The sequence below is a fragment of the Paracoccidioides brasiliensis genome (genome assembly GCF_000150735.1).
Source record: "Paracoccidioides brasiliensis Pb18 unplaced genomic scaffold supercont2.2, whole genome shotgun sequence".
Lineage (NCBI taxonomy): Eukaryota > Fungi > Ascomycota > Eurotiomycetes > Onygenales > Ajellomycetaceae > Paracoccidioides > Paracoccidioides brasiliensis.
The window spans coordinates 2,387,386-2,404,441 of record NW_011371359.1 but is presented as its reverse complement, the minus strand read 5'-3'; the positions used below and the strand labels follow the sequence as shown (position 1 = coordinate 2,404,441).

Sequence of the window (17,056 nt, the reverse complement as noted above, 5' to 3'; positions counted from 1 at the left end):
TTTAACTCTTCATCATAACAACGCTGTGTCTAACAACAGCTGTCGTTTACATTATTATGTTGCCCTAAAATATTTGAAGCCAGCAGAGTGAATATGGAAGTATATGGAACGGAGTGGGGAAGTGAAATTTAACAAGGAACTGCCTAGCTTAGCAAGCTCCATAAATACCGGCCAACTCCATAGGGGATATGATACGGAAAAAGCAAGGGAGCCCGGAGGAAAAGAAACTCCAAGAGTTCTGATTTCATTTATTCGATACTGTGAAACAATAATGCCCCTGTTGTTCTTCAACGAGAGGATAAAGCCAGGAAGCAGGAGCCGAATAATAAAAGGAGAAGAGAGAGGCAACGGAGTTTCTAATCATTGTCGAGAGCCCAGATAAGGAAAATCATCATCTGTTTAGACATATATACAGCCCTCTTAAATGGCATAATAAAGAAGAGAAAACTAAAGTTGGTTTAAGTAACAATAAAAATAAAAATTTCATCAATACCCCTCCCACGTACATTCATCTAAGCCCTCCACATTTCAGATCATATTGGCCCCACGAATCAATAATAACGAGATCCCTTTCCTACCATGACTCCGTCTTATCTTAAGACGCTATTGCCCGTGGAGCCATCCTGTGTCTCTAGCGCAGCTTTGTAGCCCTCGTGCTCGTCGTGGCGTTTGTAAAAGTACGACTGTGTGGATGACGGCCTTAGATCTGGGGATAGCCGTTCTATGATTGTATCTTCGAGTGCTTTGATGGCTTTGGAATTCGATCCGGACTTGTTCCATATGGAGATTAGATGCGAATTAAATCGCACGGAGGTGGAGACTCCGAGAACGTGATCGTGCTCTATACTTTGTCAGGATATGGATTTTTTGGGGAGAAGGTCCTCTGTTCCTTTCTTTCATCTCGATTTCTTATACGGGAGGATGCACTATAATAGATCACAAATGGAGGGAACAGGAATGGAGGTGCTTTGATACGTACCGGCTTCAAGCGCAGCTTGGAACTCATTAGCCATGCAGAGGATCGCAATTTCATGGAAAAACGCCTGGCTTTTCACTTTCGGCACTCGGAATGTCCAGCACCCGCCTTTGAGGTTCTCTGGATCCTCCCATACAGGTTTGGTGCCCTTGCGGAAAATATGAACTGTGTCTCGCAGCTTCACTTTATCCCAGGGGTAATTATTGTAAACTCGGTAAAAAGTACCAATATCCGCGACGTCTTCGTGAAGAACAAATAATCTCTCGTCGTAATTTACCGATTTTGAGTGTTTCTCGTACCAGACTGTCCAGTGGTACTGGAAGGGCAGTGGCCGTAGCTTTCCTAGGATTTTCTGGTGCAGGGTCTTTCGGGATATAGGGGGGGCTAAGCTACTTCCATCCTTCGCCACCGGCTCTGCGTTGGTACCTAAGTTTTTGGGGATGTTCATTTTGGCAGGGGAAAACAGAGCAAAGATCACAGACACTCTTCTTTTTTGGTTTTGTACCTTGTCACTTTTTGCGATCAAAAGAGATGCCGGATTGGTTGAACTGAAGTTAAGAGAGAAGAAGAAGAATAACAGGGCGATTGTAGTTCAGGGACCGCTCGCTCTGGGAGCCACGACAATATTTAATGTAAAAGACCCAGATAATCTCCTAGCGAAAACAAAAAGGGCAAAAAACTGGGTTCACGTTTCTCTCCCAAAATTAGCCGGGGTAGTAGCTGGTTTATTATGCTCTGGGTTTTCGAAACCCGATATTGTGTCAAACAGGACCGGAAGGACCAGCTTGTGACGTGTGGGGGGATGTATTGCTTTATCAATGATATTCGAGAGATCCTAATCCTCTGTAAGTGAAGGGCATGTTAATGCAACATATCTCGACAGTATCCAAATAAATAATTCAAAGCGACAAATAAGGACCGGCCGAAAAGGGTACGTAGGTGACGATTCCGTCGTAAACAAAGGAATTGTACAACCGCTTTAACCTAGACTTTTGGTCGGGTTTGAAGGAGTGATGAAAGAAATATCAAAATATCAAACGGGACGCAATTGACGCTCAAGAGCATGATTGAGTAATAAACATGATATACTCGTCACAAAGTAATGGAAAAATGAGTGGGCTCAGGGTAAAACTTGTGGTCTGTCCACCGAAACTATCTGTTTCGCAGCGAGGCGGAAGGCAGCAAAGGTTCCAAGAAAGAGATGAGATATTTAACTAGGTAACTCTGTAGAAGAAGATGGAGTGATCTGTCAACAAATTTCATACAGCTAGTTATCAAAGAAATAAACAGAGAGTTACTAAAGCAGAAAATACTTAAAACTTCGAAGGAGATTCCCTAACATAACGGGGGCCTGAAGGTAATTTCGCGCTCTGTCTTGAAAACAGCACAAGAAACAGGAGTCATATAACTACCTTTCTTCGAGTCCTCAAAAGCAGTGCGCCTATCGGTCGCTACCGAGCTAGAGACTGATTTTTCAAGGAGCCGTTGTGGTAAGCAGCCCACATCCAAAGACGGGGGGAGGCACCAAACACCCTGATCAGCTCAACGGTTGCATTGATTTGTGGAAATTCAGCAAGTTGCAGTCCGTTATCAAAAGGATTGCAAAGATCCTGAACATGTTCTGCCTGTTGCTGGATTCTCTACGGTCCCGGAAGCCCCACGTGATGCGCCTGCGAGGCCGAATCGAGGGGCGTGTTTGGTGTGACGGGATGCTTAGGCTGTAGCATTAGCTGGCGAATCATAAACGCTAGCACCCATCAGATCCAATCTTTGTGAAACTCCGAGAAACAAGAGGTGAAAGGAGATTTAACCCTGGCTGAGAAACTCGATCAAATTCCAAACGTCAAGAATTACTGCTTTGGGCTCGTTGTAATTAGGGTTTAGGGTTTGCTGTTGTGTAACTTAAGTTAAACTAGTTAGTTATCTGTTATCTTCACGTGCCTTTTATGATAAACATAAACCTCTATTGATAATACAAAATCGAACTCCTTTGCTGCTACTGCAGTTCAAAATCAACAATAAGATTTCCCATGACTCTATACCTTTGATCTCTAGACCCGCCCACCAATAATGGCTAGCGGTGTTGCTACACCGACTAAGAAGCGGTCCTTTGAGGACGAGCATGAGCATGATGAAGGAGGAGGCTCCCGGCCAAAACGATCTAAATTCGAAATAACTTCTACAAACTGTGATTCCACAAATGTTACCTCGTGCGATGAGTTCAGTTGGGGCAGCGATTCTAGTGGTGAAGGTGATGGTGACGGGACCGTCCTTCAAGCTTTAACCCATCGGCATCACGCTCCGATCCGAGAACAATCCAATGATGAAACCTCTTCTGACGGGGAATCCGTATCATCTACGTCATCCTCGTCCTTCACAGGTCGTGATTCTGAATCAGAAAGCCATGGCAACGTAAATAGATCCACAGCCAGCAACATCGTTTCCCTTCCACGACTCGGGCCTCGCTCCAAACCGACAATACGTCAATTAAATAATTCCTCACTGCGAAATAAACTGGCTTCCTTTCTCCCTGAATTGAAAGCTGCAAACAAAGACTTGGAAAAAGAGATTGCTGCGGGAAACGTTGCTCGTGTGGAGCTTGATCACAATGAGGATGCTGAGGTTGACGGCGAGTATATCGAGATGGTGTGTGTTCTTTCAATCACCACCTGCTATTGCTATATTACTATGTTTTCTTCCAGCTCTTATGGATATCTCCTCTTCCCAAGTCGTGTAAAATGTGGAGTTATTGCTGAAGCTCCGCTAACGCTCTCATATCTCTTAAAGAACCTTGGCCTAGGTGTTCTGGAAGAGCAAGCAGATGCCACTACCTCCGATACCAACACCGACAGTGAAAGCACCGTATCAACTGATGGAGACAACAACTCACGATCCTCGAGGGAACATCAACCAAAGCCACGAAATGACACGAATGTATTGAACAAACTCATGCGGAACAAACCTGATATGAAACGGCCAACCATAGAAGAGCTTCCGTCCTGATAATTTGTTCTATTCTGCGCACGACAAACGAGTCATCTTTGGCTTTTATAGCCCAACGGTTCTGTCATTTGACAGCGACTATAATCCTGTCTCCGTTTGGCCTGGGATCTCAGCTCTTGTCCAAACGATTTGGCCGTGACAATATTGTATTTGAAACTGTTTATCGTCCGTTGATTAACATTGCTAACTTTGAAGCTACTCTATACCCCTATGTTCTCCTAATGTACTGCGGGAAATCCTACAGAGCGTGGGGGTTGAATAATATTGGAGATCGCTGGCTCTCTTATCTCCTTGCTTCGTTCAATGTTCCAATACCTGAGACCCTTTGGCCTGATTCGGCACAATCCTTGCGTTCCACCATGTCTCGTAGCAGCGTGCTGCAAAACCCCCATTCACCACCATACATGACATGGCGTTGTGTAATGGACTTGTCATTTTTTGTTGACCATTGATTGGCACCGAATTTTGAATATGCATGCATGTTATCATTCTTTCCTTTTATATAGGTGCTGGAAACCAGTGACTCGAAAACGTCGCAATTTTTATTTTTAATTCTATTTATTTATTTAGTATTTGGAAAAGCGCGGAAGTCTTCCTTGGGGCGGAATTCCAAAATGCCAAGGGACGTCCCAAGCTTTGTGGGTATTCCTCGTTATCTCCACATTTCCTCAGTGGCAGCATCAACGAGAGTCATACTTTTCCTGGCTGGATCGGATGTCTGGTAAGCACTCTTTTCCGGCGAACAGACGGAACTATTCCATTCCCCCGCTTCTCCCTCTCGACAGCGCCCATCCCCTTTTTCGGTACAGGTATTGTTTCTGTATATAGAGCGAACGAAAAGTCCCGGCTCCCCAGAGAAATGAAAAGAAGAAAGGAAAGTTGAAAGCTTGGGAGGAAACCCGATGGAAATCAAGGAAATCTGGGACCTCTTGAGATACCTGTCAAAATGGCAATTTTGGAGGTATTCACATATGCCATCGATATCCTCCGCACTCTTTCAACAAGCACGAGCCAACGTGCCCACCCGGCTTGGGGAGTTGGCAAGGCTAGGGCTTTTACGTTTCTGTGGTATTTAGTTGAGGACGAAAAGTTGACGTATAAGCAAATTTTTTGTTAGACAATTTATTATTGTTGTTTTATTTACTTGCCCTTTACTGGATTCTCCTGCTCTTTTTTTTTTCCTTTTTTTTTTTCTGTTTACTCGTTTAATGTATAAAATCTGAATGTAGGTATGGTTCCAACATGCCTACCATAAACTTTAACGTCAGATTAAGGACATAGAGGGGAAATAAGTCAAATCCATCTGAGCAGGAGATGTTTAAGTAGTTATAGCAACCAGTTGTTGGGAAAGTAAAAGAAAGAAAGAAAAAAAAACACTCCCCGACAGGGAATCGAACCCTGGTCTCCCGCGCTTGAAATGTTAATGACAAGCGGAAATCATGACCACTAGACCATCGAGGACAGTTTCTGATGAGGAGAATGTGCCACTGTTTTATTTCTAGTAACCTGGTAACTAATCAGCTTTACCTAAACAACCCCTAATCTTAACCCCTAATGAACTCCGACAAATCCCTAGGAACTACGTCTACATGAAATGAAGCATTGCTTAGGAAAGCATTTCTCAGGCAGGAGATCAATCAAGGGAAGCGATTTAGACTCTGACATTTTTTTTTATTTTGGTTGAAAACATGGGAGAATTTCTCGTTTTTCTTTTTTTCATGTTGTTTCACCAAGGTGACCAGTGTGCTCACATCACGATCAAGATTAACTAATGTGGTCTGGTTGGATACAACCACTATCAACCCATGATAGATTGGAAATCCCCGCTGCCGGATTGACCAACCCTTCGTATTCCATGTCAATATCGGATGCACGGGAGGAAACCTTCCGACTGGCCACTTCAAGGAATCCAATGTGATTGTTCTGCGGCACAGGTTCTGCGGGGTAACTAACCTCATCCCAATGGCAATCTGTACACAGTCATTAAAAGCGTGGAGCCGTACAAGCGGAGTCCAGTCAGGATCAAAGCATCATAGACGTAAGCTCGCATGAAACACGGCAAGAGAAAACCTATAATGCGTCTGAAAATGCGACATAGATCTGTCGGTAACGAAGGGAAGAAATCATTGGGTCCTTAGCGCAGAGTAGAACAATTATTGGGCCTTTTCACCCATCGAAAACTAAAAAATTGAAGCAGGATTGAACAACTAAGCAAAATGTTACGATTGACCCCGATCAAACTATATCCGCCAATGTATTTTGTTGCCTCAATCCATGGTAAAGATAGTGAAGAGTATTTGTGGAGGCTCAGCAAATTCTTCATTAACAATGGAAGCTTCTGTGGAATTCTATTCTCGAGAGTCATTGATCTCATATAAACAGCGGTTCCAAGGTCACGTCACGCTCTGGGGTGGGTAACTAGGTTGTGTTTATACAAGATGCTTATCATAAATTGTAAGCAGGAGCAGGAGCATGTCTCTTTGAAACAGATGGTGTCATACCTTTTTAAGTTGGGCTTCCCAAGATGGCACTTTAATAAAAGGCTACATAAGAGGCCTCTCGCACAGCCTCAAAAGCCTACGTAGACAAGAGCCAGACATTATCAGACGTTTCTTGGGCGTCTTTGCGTGGCAGCGGAGGGTGGAGAAATATATATATATATATATATATGGAGACCTCGAGCATATCCAAACAAAGAAGAATTTATCGCACTCTAGCAAATTTGAAATCCACCAAAGCCAATCATTGGCATGCGGTAATACGCCTTTCGACAATTACGAATCTACGAATAAACAAGGAGGCACTATGCGCGCGAATTTGACGTTGCGGTCCGAAGCTGTCTCGAACGACGTACGAGTGACACAACAGGAGCCTCCATCTCGCCTGTATACAAATGTCTCTATCCCCGACTGGCGGTGGATGCGCTTCAACTGGACGAAATAAACATTTTTGCTAGAAGGAAAATGTCCAATCCAATCATTGAAGGGGCAAAAAGAGAACAGGCCCCAACATTTCTTGATCTTTTTATCTTCCAAGATAAAGAGAAAATGTGACAATGTGTTTGTTGTCTGCTGAAACCATCTGGCATCGACGTCGACGTGAAAGAAAATACGGTGCTGCTTCCTGGATCTGCAGCATCCCCAACAACAAAGCAACCAAGAATAGCTAGATCGGGGGTGAGATATGCTTGAGATAACAAGTGATTGCTCTCGGGGGAGGCTTACCATGGCCTGAGAGCTTTGTGCTGAATTGATAGACAGTTGGCGAGAACTGTAACTAGTTAACAGAGAGCTCAGCTGAGGTTGCATACGAATTCGAATAACGTGTAGTTGGAACACACCTGGAGTCCCGGCCCAACTTCTCTCAAGATATAGTTATTTGCTTTTCAAAAGAGAGTCTGACCGCTGAGACACTCCAGCGGGTGGCCTGACTATCCAGCAAGGACTCTATCAAACTCCGTGGTTCAGGAGAGGAGAGCCAGTCGTGGCCCTCCATCTCCCAATTCTCTGCAGGGAGACATTCATAAGCTACTACTACAGCCAGTTGTTTTGTTAGCGATTAGGTGGTTGGTTACACTCCGCTTGGCGTAGCTCACTACTTATTTAACTATGGCCCAATGTGAAAAGGCGCTGGCAAGATTTTCCAGAGCTGGAAGCGGTATAGAGGCATTCCATCGCTGCTGTGGATGAATAACCAACCAACCAAACCAACCAACCAATAGTTAGTTCATGTTTAATCTCTTTCGGCTGTTAAAATGATCTTCTCGACATCATCCTCCAGCGAAGTAAGCTACAATAATGCATGTCGTATATACCATTTCAGGCTTCTTGGCTTGACTTCGCTTTTTGCGCCCTTTTTGCCCGCTCAACTGCGTGGAAGCGAGTTCGACTTGTCCGAAAGGTGCGATTTTTTTAACTTTTTTTTTTATTTTTATTTTTATTTTTTTATATTGTTATTGTTGTTGTTATAGAGTGTATACCCTGCTTGTATCATTAGTTTATTTCCTGCTTTTCTTGTACTCCAAAAGGGCTAAGGTAAGATTTCCACATATTCTCCGATCGAAGTCTGTTTCACTTCCTCTTCCCCCATCAACAATGCTAATGCCAATGCGTTGCAACCAGATATCAAAAAAAGAATATCGCCCACGTTCGATTACCGCCATGTCAACTACATTGCCGCCTTGAGGAATTTGAAGGCATCGGCACTTCCTCCAAGATATCTATCCTCTGCAGTTTTCCAGTTGATGATTGACCACACGTTCTCGACATAGGCGGCTTTCCCGTTCAGGTACTACATGCGCAAACGGAACAATATCGATGTCAGCATGAAAGCGGAGCCGGCAACGGCGGAGAGTGGTCTCCAAAAAAGGCGGCCTTACCTGCAAATAATACGCATGTTCCCACATGTCTACTACAAAAATAGGTATCCGGTCCTTGCCAACGATATCCTGATCCTGCGTCGTGGTAATAGCCAACGGTCCTTGGTTCCCCTGGCGAACCAGCCATCCCCATCCACTGCCCCGAATGCCCAATAGGGCCTCGTTGAATTTGCGACGGAATGCACTCTCGTCTCCCCACTGCTTCCGAATAGCTTCCCATAATTTTGGCGCGGCCTCAATCTTCGTCTCTGGAGCTCCGGTGGGTGCGAGGCTTACCCAGTAGAGTGAGTGGTTGATATGGCCGCCAGCATTGAAATTAATGATCGGTTGCAGATTGACTTGGACCGGGAGATTACCCTCCTTTGCCGCAGCAGCCTGATCTTGAAGGGCCTTGTTGAGGTTTGTCACATACGTGTTGTGGTGCTTGGCATGATGAAGCTCCAAGATCTGCGCCGAAATGGCGGGTTCAAGGGCCTAAAGTCGGAGAAGAGTTTGGGCATTTTGTTCAGCTGGAAAGGGCAAGCATGCGGAGGGAAAGATCCTTACATTGTAGGCGTATGGTAGGCTGGGAAGCGAGAATGTTTGGCTCATTGTTGGCTGTGCAGTCGATATGTTTCTGTAGAACCTGGAGGAGCCCCGCCTAAAACTATTGATGGGCCGATGGATGAAATACTTTGAGCAATGGCATAACATCTTGGACAAACTATATACAATACCATTGCTCGAGGAGAGCAAGCAAGATTGTCACTACAAAAGCCGTACAGAAGGACGTAACCATTACCCGCCAAGCTTATAAATCATCGTCGCATGAATGGATCCTCTGCTCCCACTCCGCCCCATTGATCTGAGATAGAGTTCGGAAATTTGCTCAAATCTTCTTAATATACAACAGACCCCCTTCCTACGGCAGTTCCCTTTTAAAATGTAGTAGTTCCCCTAGAGAAAGGGCAGGGGGAGAAATCGAGGTGTATATATACTCTCTAGTAAATCATCCCATGTCCTGCCCTCTGAGCTACCGGAAATGATCAAGTCTCTTGATCAAGGAATTCTCGCATTCAACTTGACTGCGAACACGACAAATTTATGCATCTTCATTCATTCATTCATTCATTCATTCATTCATTCGTACATTCATTCATTTCATCATCCGGTCGTTAAATGTTTTTCTATTTAGCACTCCTATACGAGAGCAGAGAGAAATATGTGCAACGAATTTTCCTCAAGGACCAGCCGTGGAGGTGCCATGGCATTCCTTCACCCCATAACCACGGTAGAGGGCAAATCTGGAAGCAAATCTGGAAGCAACAGCTCCACAGCCGGCTATCGGGTCACTTTGCATGAAAATCATACGGCGGCCGGAACCGGAGTCATCCATATGTACATCAGCAAGCCAGTAGTAAAACAGGGGGAGCAAGAGCAGGATCAACGGTCCCACATCGAAGCCATCCGAGCATATTGGGTTGAGATCCAGTTAGTAATTTAATAACGCATCTTTTAGTTACCCATGGCCGATCGATGCATATGCATAGTTACACCCATACAGTGACTAACACCAACCTCTTCCCCCAGCCCGGATGGCGACCTAACTCCCTCCAAATCCCGTGACGCACTCCCTCCCTTTCACCGCTTCCCACTGCGAAATCTAACACCACTTAGAGGATTTGGAAATTCACAGCCAGCGACGGCCCAGGCAAGTATGACTCTCGTCACTGGTCATCATCACAGCAGTGAACATGGACGCAGCCGCACACAGGTGCTACGACTTGACTCCTGTGAGACGGGTGTGATAGGGCGGCGAATGTCGATTGTTGATGCGACGGGAATGAGAGTGGCAGAAGGGGTTATTGGGTGGAACTGAATCAGCAGCGGATGGTTAGTTTATTTCCCCCGGGGGGGGGGGGGGGGGGGGGGAATTTATCATACCAAGGTTGTTTGAGTGAATTATGCACATATTTTTTCAATTGGAGTCTCCAGCTGGACTTGGAAAGAGACTTTTCAGGCATGTAGTTTGCGGGCGGCTTGCATTAGATGGCGTTGTTCGAGCCTCGTTTTCATTCGCGGTCACCTTTTTATTTTCCAATACGGAGCATTATGGGAAGTCATTTGGTCACCGGTGGGCAAAATAGTTAATAATACTCTCTCTCTCTCTCTCTCTCTCTCTCTCTCTCTCTCTCTCGGTGTTTTAACAGATTAACATTCAGGGGTTAGAGAGTATTATACGGGCTTTCATTGGTTTAAATCTAATTAGCTTATTCAATTAGCGCAAAGCTTGGTTAAAATACTTCTCTCAAAACGGTCACAAATCTTCCTAGCGAATGTAGTCCGCTTTTTCCGCTTTCTTGACGCCAAGGCGTTGTCCCAGGATCACCCACGAACCGACGCACAACACCGTGCGGAACGCTTTGCTATCCTCATTGGCACCAAATGCTCGCCCCAGCATTTCCTGGACTACATCGTAGTCTACAAAACCCAGACTTTCAACCGCTTCGCGTGTCAAAAGCTTTTCAAACATGAGGTGCAATGGGCCTTGTTCGGGCCACCGTGATGGCGCCAAGAACGGGAACTTTTTCCTCTGGTACAACTCGTCCGTAATATACGGTCGAACAGCTTCACGGAGGATCCATTTCTCAGTCATCGCCTGTAGCGCCCTGCCAGCCAGCTTCCAAAGTGGCCCCTGGTCCTGACCGTTTAGAGCTTCAGGCGCATACGCAATCTTGACGCTGGGGGGAAGGCCGTTGACATATTCAACAAGATGGTGGTCAAGGAATGGCGTACGCCCTTCAACGCTGTGGGCCATTTCCGTGCGGTCCCCCAGAGACGAAAGGAGAACGTTGGGTAGGGAACTTTTGCTCCAGAGGTAGAGTGACGTGTGCAGCGGATGCCAGCTAGAGCGGATCTTGGCCAGGACTTCGGGTGACTGGGACGCCATAAGTGCTGCCCTACTGTCAAATACCATGTTGGTTTCATGCATCCATGATTCAAAGATCTCTGCGGGTGGCTGCGAGAACTTTAGGGCGTTAGAAATTGTTGTGCCATTTGCATCTGCAAGAAATTGCTCATCCTCATCCGAACCATACTGGCCAGCTCCAACTATACGGAAAAGGTTCCTCAATCCGGCCACAGCATCCTTTTGCAGATCCTCTCGCAGCTCACTGGATGGAACAAGCGGAGAGTCTGGCTGTGATAGGTCCGGTTCCAGGAGGTAGTCCTGTGGGAAATATGGGTATCCGGCAAAGATCTCATCGGAACCTTCACCTGTCAAGACAACCTTCACTCCATTCTCTTGTGGGAGTGTGGACAGTGCAAACTTGGCTACGTAGTTGAGATCGTGGTTGTCGTGCTCACAGTGATATGATGCGTCTGCAAAATGCTTTGCCAATGTGGCCTCGTCAACGTTCATTTTAATTGCTTCGACCCCCAGCCATTTGGCCGTCCGATCGGCAATATCTATGTGGATGTGTGTCAGCAGTAAAATAAAATTGATAGGTGCCTTCCTTTACTCTCTGATTTGTTCATATTTCTTCCTTACTTGATTCATTAAAGCCAGACTTCTCTGGAAACTGTACACTAAAACACGCCACTCGGGTTGCTTTTTGGTTGCCGATTTTGACGTGATATTTTCTTGCAAGCTGTGTCACAATTCCCGCCACAGCAGATGAGTCGATGCCACCTGAGAGATATACGCCAACAGGAACGTCGGCGCGGAGTCGCAATCGAATTGATTCGACGAGTCGTTCACGGACACCGATTATCATCTCATCGATGGTTCGAGGGTCTACTTTGGTCTGCATATTGTCAGCATCATTAATTGGCCATGTTCGACACAAAATCTTTTTACCTTGTCTGCATATTCCGCATCCCAGTACTTCTGAATCTCAATTCCCTTCTCAGAGATTTCCATCAAGTGTCCTGGACGCAATTTGCTCACGCCTTTGAATAGGGTTCTGTCATCAGCCATCCAACCGCATTCTATAATAGACCCAATATCCCACTCCGGCTTCCATCCCAAAGGCAAAAATGCCTTCGCCTCAGCTGCAAGTAGAATTCTATTGCCAACGATCGTCCAAAACAGCGGCTTGATACCAAACCTATCTCTCACTGCGATCACTTTGTTGTGTCCCTCGCGACCGTCATAGAGAACAAATGCGAATTCGCCACGCAGGTGCTTGAGAAACTTAGGAGCTCCATAAATTTTATAGAGTGCTAAGACTAGCTCGCTGTCACTTTCGCCATGGAATTCATAGCCGTGGACGACAGAACATAACACTCGCAAGCGGTCATAGTCGTAGAGCTCGCCATTGACAACAGCGTGGATTTGTCCATCGTCACTTGAAAGAGGTTGGGAGCCAGAGGGTGAGAGATCATTGATGGAAAGACGGCAATGGCCAAGACCAACACTGCCATCGGAGTTGACCCAGATACCCGACTCGTCCGGCCCACGGTAATTTATCTTCTCAATAGAGGCTCGAAGTTTGTCAACGAGTGATGGATCATCCGGGTTTTCGACGTAGTCGGTGGGAGTCCCATTGAGACAAACCATGGGTAAGGCAATACTTGCCGTAATGCCACACATTTTGTAAACTTCTTCTGGATGGATGTGATATTTCTGCTTTATACTGATACCCTCGATAAAACAAAACTTGGATGAGAATTTTCCAAAGATAATGATAATAATGAAAAGATTAATGTGGCTTTCTACTCCGCAAGTGACACAAATCAATGCGGGGAGTGGGTGTTTCAATGGACCGAACACATATATATAGTACAACATGAATCGACGACGCACGACAGCTTCATCTTTCGGAGATATATGCGTCCTCACTGGCCGGGTTGCCGCTATTGAGCAGTCAACAGGCACATGCTTTGTCGTTGGTATAGCCGAGGTGTCATTCAACTGTTTGAAATGTCCGATAAGTGTCCCCTTTGGCAAAGTACGTTGTCATTTGTGGAAGTGAATAATAAAGTGCGATACCACGAACGTCCGGGATCCCGATACCCGATTTGAGCCCGCTACACAACGGCTAACTATATTTTGGACGGGATGTGTGAACGTGGTTGTACAGAACTTGAGAGTATTTGCTTTTTTATGTCACGTCAGCTCAAAAGAAGGATTGAATAGCGTTGTGGTTAGAGTTTATACATGGAAGGCCTGAGCATTCATAAGCTTCGGGATGTTACCCGGCTGACCTCATAGCATCGAAGCTTACATACAGAGAAGAAGACAGGGATGTACTCAAAAGGATCCATGTTATATGTAACACTATCCATGATCCTTGATTGCATAAAGCCGAGTAATATGCTCTGGAGAAGAGAATTAGCCATCGAAAAAAGACACGTTCAAAGATCATCCTGAATCGAACGTCGTAAGCCACCCTACCAATGACAATGAATGAGGCGCTAGTTACCTGCCCCTCCACTGACAAATATACGCTTTTGCTTGTGTTTCTTATGTCTGCTAGCATCCCTTTCAGCTGCGAGGTTCCATGTTGGTGATGCGCATGGCTAGAAATGTAATACACGCATCATCCTTTATGTTTTTATCAGCAGGATCATACTTAGCGTCCCGAATAAGTGCAAACATATGCTGTCCCCCATGTTACATTTCAGCTCACATAGCTTTGCGCAGCTGATCGAGAAAGTTACGTCGTGCGGACAGATAAGGAAGCGAAGTAATCCCTCTGGTTGTGACTGAGAAGATAGACGAATCAAAGCTGATATGGCAGCTTCAAGCTGGTGCTGACGGTGCCAATCTATCTTTCTTGAATAATTGAAAACTTCGAACGGGGTTAATAATTCCGACTTGGGATGCCCACCCTTCTGACTAGACTAAGTAGTTCTGAAATAGTAAATCGGTGATTAGTGTCTGATATAAAATCACAGGACAGTCCGGCGCAGTTAAAAATTGATGCTTACTGTACCGAGACACTTGGTTTCAAATCTTTCTGTGGTAGTTAGTCTGGATCTGGTCGCTGTAGGTTGGTTTCCCTGCTGCCATTTATCTTGAACCTGAACTTGAACTTAAAACATGGGAATAGGCTTCAAGTTCTGCCCCCGTTAGAAGTAAAAAGGAGATATGCCCCCCATAAATGTAAATATTAACTATTACATAATATATGAAAAGAAATGCTCGAAGCTGCAACAGGATATATACTTCCAACCCAACAAGTTCAAACGGAATTGAAATGTTAGTACATGTAAGATGCCAAGTGAAAAGGCACGAAGCAAAAAGGAAACAATTCACAGAAAGAAAACCCCAAATTATGACCGAATCCCAGCAAACATCCACGCCTCAAGGTGCAAGATACAGAAACGATTCGATATGGTTCATTCAGAATCAAACTAAAAACAGGGGATGGCAGAAAGGGGAAAAGGAAAGATTATTCTTCAGAACATTATCATGTCACAAAGGCCCACTGAAAGTGGACAGAAGCAAAATTTATAATAGAAGAGATGGTGTGGGTTGTGTGAGAAGAGGGGGAAAGTTCATTATAATCGTATAATGTCTAAATCTATTGATGAAATTTATGACACCTCCTTGACACGGCACTGCCAGCCTGATTCCTTATTGAGAAGGGGCAAACTATTCCACCATGTTAGCTAGGGTTGTGCAATAGCTGGTTTAAAGGAGGAATGAAAAGAGAGGGGAAAGTGAAGCAACCAGGGGTGTATAGAAGAAGTGTGAGTAAAACTTTGGCGTACCTTGCACCCAAGCACCAACCAAGCTCGTTGCCTTTGATTTGCTTCGCAATTTTAACTTGGCGAGAAAGAGGAAGATCGTATCCGGTGTGTAGAAGAGATAGCATGAATGAAAGATCCAAACAGTGTTCCGGACGGTCCAGAAGCTCACTGAGGGCGTCCTTGATACTCTCAAAAACACCCCAGCTACCATATCCCGAGCAAACAGTAGATGTCAAGTCTTGTAAGTCTCGTAGCGTGAAAGATTCCGGCATCCCGAGAGGAGCTGTGCGGTCATAGAAATATGACATGATATACAGATCTTCCTGGGCGAAAGTCTTCTGGAGAGGGGGCTGATGAACACCGTTGAAGGAGCAGGGAGCCAATTTGCATTCCATATCTTTCTTCAGAATTTTGTCTGCAATTCCTCGACATTGGGCGGCGGAAGGTATGTCTTTTGGCCCTGTCATATTGACCTCGACGACCTTACCGAGAGGGTGGCTCTCCCCGAGAGTTACGTTCACCTTCAGATTCATCCCAGCGCTGAGGCATGGATTCACCAGTGGCTTAGAAAGCCAGCTTTGATCATTAGGGTTAGATTCGTGTTTAGCCTCCACGACGGCTTGGTGGATTGTTTCTCTCGCCTTCATGAGTCCGTATCCCAGGTGGGAGTGTTGGTATAGGGCGAAGTCTCGGCCTCCGAAACTCAGAGAAAATTTGTGAGCACCTTCGGCCAATTGTTCTGGCGCTGCTCCATTCACGCTCTTGAATGTGGGCTCGAAGACAATTTGGGTCGATCCTCCTCCAAGATCAAAAACTGCAGCAGTCGGGATGCGCTCCTTTGTGCCGATGTTTCCAAGCAGATAGTTGGTGGTGATCCAAGCGTAGACTCCTTCATATTTGCCATCCATTATTTCAATACCACCTCGTTCCTTCGAAACGACGGGGAATGGGTATACTGTTTCTAGGCGATCCCTCACCGCCTCCAAGATCTTATCGCTAGTTTCCTGGCCTAGAAATCTCAGACCCGCAGTCGCCTTTACTGCCACTGGGGAGCAGGCCTGATACTCTCTCGGGACCGATGTCAGCGCAACCTCCATCAATGGATCCAAGCTCTTTGCAGCTGCCACTGGGTCATTTGCATAAGCACTTAACCCTGCACCACCTTTCTTCTTCTCAGTCATCTTGAAGTCCTCATTTTCAAGTTCTGGTGTGGGCCCACAATTGTTAAACCGGTATACGTGAATTCGGGAGCCAGTACTTCCGGCATCGATCATCAACGCGTATTGTATCAGGGGCTTTGAAGAATCATATGGCTTCGTGCATTTTGTGGAGGAAACGGGGGTGTTGATCGTCGCGGGGACCGAGGAACGTGACGGGAGCAGGACGTAAAGAAAGAGCAATAAAATTGCAATAATCCCCCACGTCTTAAAATACCTAGTTCTCTGACTTTGGGTCATGGTGAAAACCATGAATATGTTCCGGAACGTCAGGGTTGTGGTACTCCGAAATGGATCCCGCGAATGCCTATCAGCCTTCTCGAATGGATCGCGGACAGACTTCAACGGGATGGAGACGGAACGGCGCCTAGGGCTTGAGCCGAAGGGCAAATAGGACCAAATTCCAACACGATTACGAGAATTTACTCCAGTTGGCATGAGAGCGAATGTGAATCACACTTCGAGAATGGAATCAGCAGAAACAAGGGAGGGAAAATGCTGCCGAAGTCTGGTAGGGATGCAAAGAGGAACAAGTTTAACGAGCGGTAGACCTGAAAGTAGGTCATAGATTCAGTCTGATCACAAGCACTCCACCAGGAAGAGCGCTAAGACAGAGATGAATGAGCACCAGATGAATAGTTGACATGCAGCACACAAGCACCTGGATGTTGGTGATGAAAAAGGGGGTTGACGGGGATGAAGAAGAAAAAGTGCGATATGGAGAGATATGAAGTTGCCAAGATGTGGCTGAACCAAGCTTAAATTTTTTGGGTTGGTTTGGACTTCCACGCGACTGTGCAGAGT

At 45.7% G+C, this 17,056-nt stretch overlaps 6 protein-coding genes and 1 non-coding gene across 7 annotated transcripts; 2 read left to right on the top strand and 5 right to left on the bottom strand.

Moving 5' to 3' along the window:
- Window positions 1–590: 590 nt before the first annotated feature.
- PADG_01958 (uncharacterized protein) lies at window positions 591–1,424 on the bottom strand (the record flags this gene model as incomplete). The annotated part of the gene is made up of 2 exons (XM_010759352.1): window positions 591–841; window positions 980–1,424. The coding sequence occupies 2 exons, from the start codon at window positions 1,422–1,424 to the stop codon at window positions 591–593; spliced, it is 696 nt and encodes a 231-aa protein (XP_010757654.1).
- Window positions 1,425–3,046: 1,622 nt separating this feature from the next.
- Window positions 3,047–3,979, top strand: PADG_01957 (uncharacterized protein; the record flags this gene model as incomplete). The annotated part of the gene is made up of 2 exons (XM_010759351.1): window positions 3,047–3,622; window positions 3,764–3,979. The coding sequence occupies 2 exons, from the start codon at window positions 3,047–3,049 to the stop codon at window positions 3,977–3,979; spliced, it is 792 nt and encodes a 263-aa protein (XP_010757653.1).
- A 1,376-nt stretch (window positions 3,980–5,355) lies between these two features.
- On the bottom strand, window positions 5,356–5,440 carry PADG_11346. Its single transcript has one exon. It is a non-coding gene; the product is annotated as a tRNA-Asp (tRNA).
- Window positions 5,441–8,146: 2,706 nt separating this feature from the next.
- Window positions 8,147–8,948, bottom strand: PADG_01954 (uncharacterized protein; the record flags this gene model as incomplete). Its single annotated transcript, XM_010758834.1, has 3 exons — window positions 8,147–8,269; window positions 8,358–8,831; window positions 8,904–8,948. The coding sequence occupies 3 exons, from the start codon at window positions 8,946–8,948 to the stop codon at window positions 8,147–8,149; spliced, it is 642 nt and encodes a 213-aa protein (XP_010757136.1).
- Window positions 8,949–9,600: 652 nt separating this feature from the next.
- PADG_01953 (uncharacterized protein) lies at window positions 9,601–10,215 on the top strand (the record flags this gene model as incomplete). Its single annotated transcript, XM_010758833.1, has 2 exons — window positions 9,601–9,827; window positions 9,927–10,215. 2 exons carry the CDS (start codon window positions 9,601–9,603, stop codon window positions 10,213–10,215), a joined length of 516 nt encoding a protein of 171 aa, XP_010757135.1.
- Window positions 10,216–10,665: 450 nt separating this feature from the next.
- PADG_01952 (asparagine synthase (glutamine-hydrolyzing)) lies at window positions 10,666–12,930 on the bottom strand (the record flags this gene model as incomplete). Its single annotated transcript, XM_010758832.1, has 3 exons — window positions 10,666–11,804; window positions 11,887–12,142; window positions 12,196–12,930. The coding sequence occupies 3 exons, from the start codon at window positions 12,928–12,930 to the stop codon at window positions 10,666–10,668; spliced, it is 2,130 nt and encodes a 709-aa protein (XP_010757134.1).
- A 1,949-nt stretch (window positions 12,931–14,879) lies between these two features.
- On the bottom strand, window positions 14,880–16,690 carry PADG_01951 (guanosine diphosphatase; the record flags this gene model as incomplete). The annotated part of the gene is made up of 2 exons (XM_010759350.1): window positions 14,880–14,937; window positions 15,057–16,690. 2 exons carry the CDS (start codon window positions 16,688–16,690, stop codon window positions 14,880–14,882), a joined length of 1,692 nt encoding a protein of 563 aa, XP_010757652.1.
- Window positions 16,691–17,056: the final 366 nt, after the last annotated feature.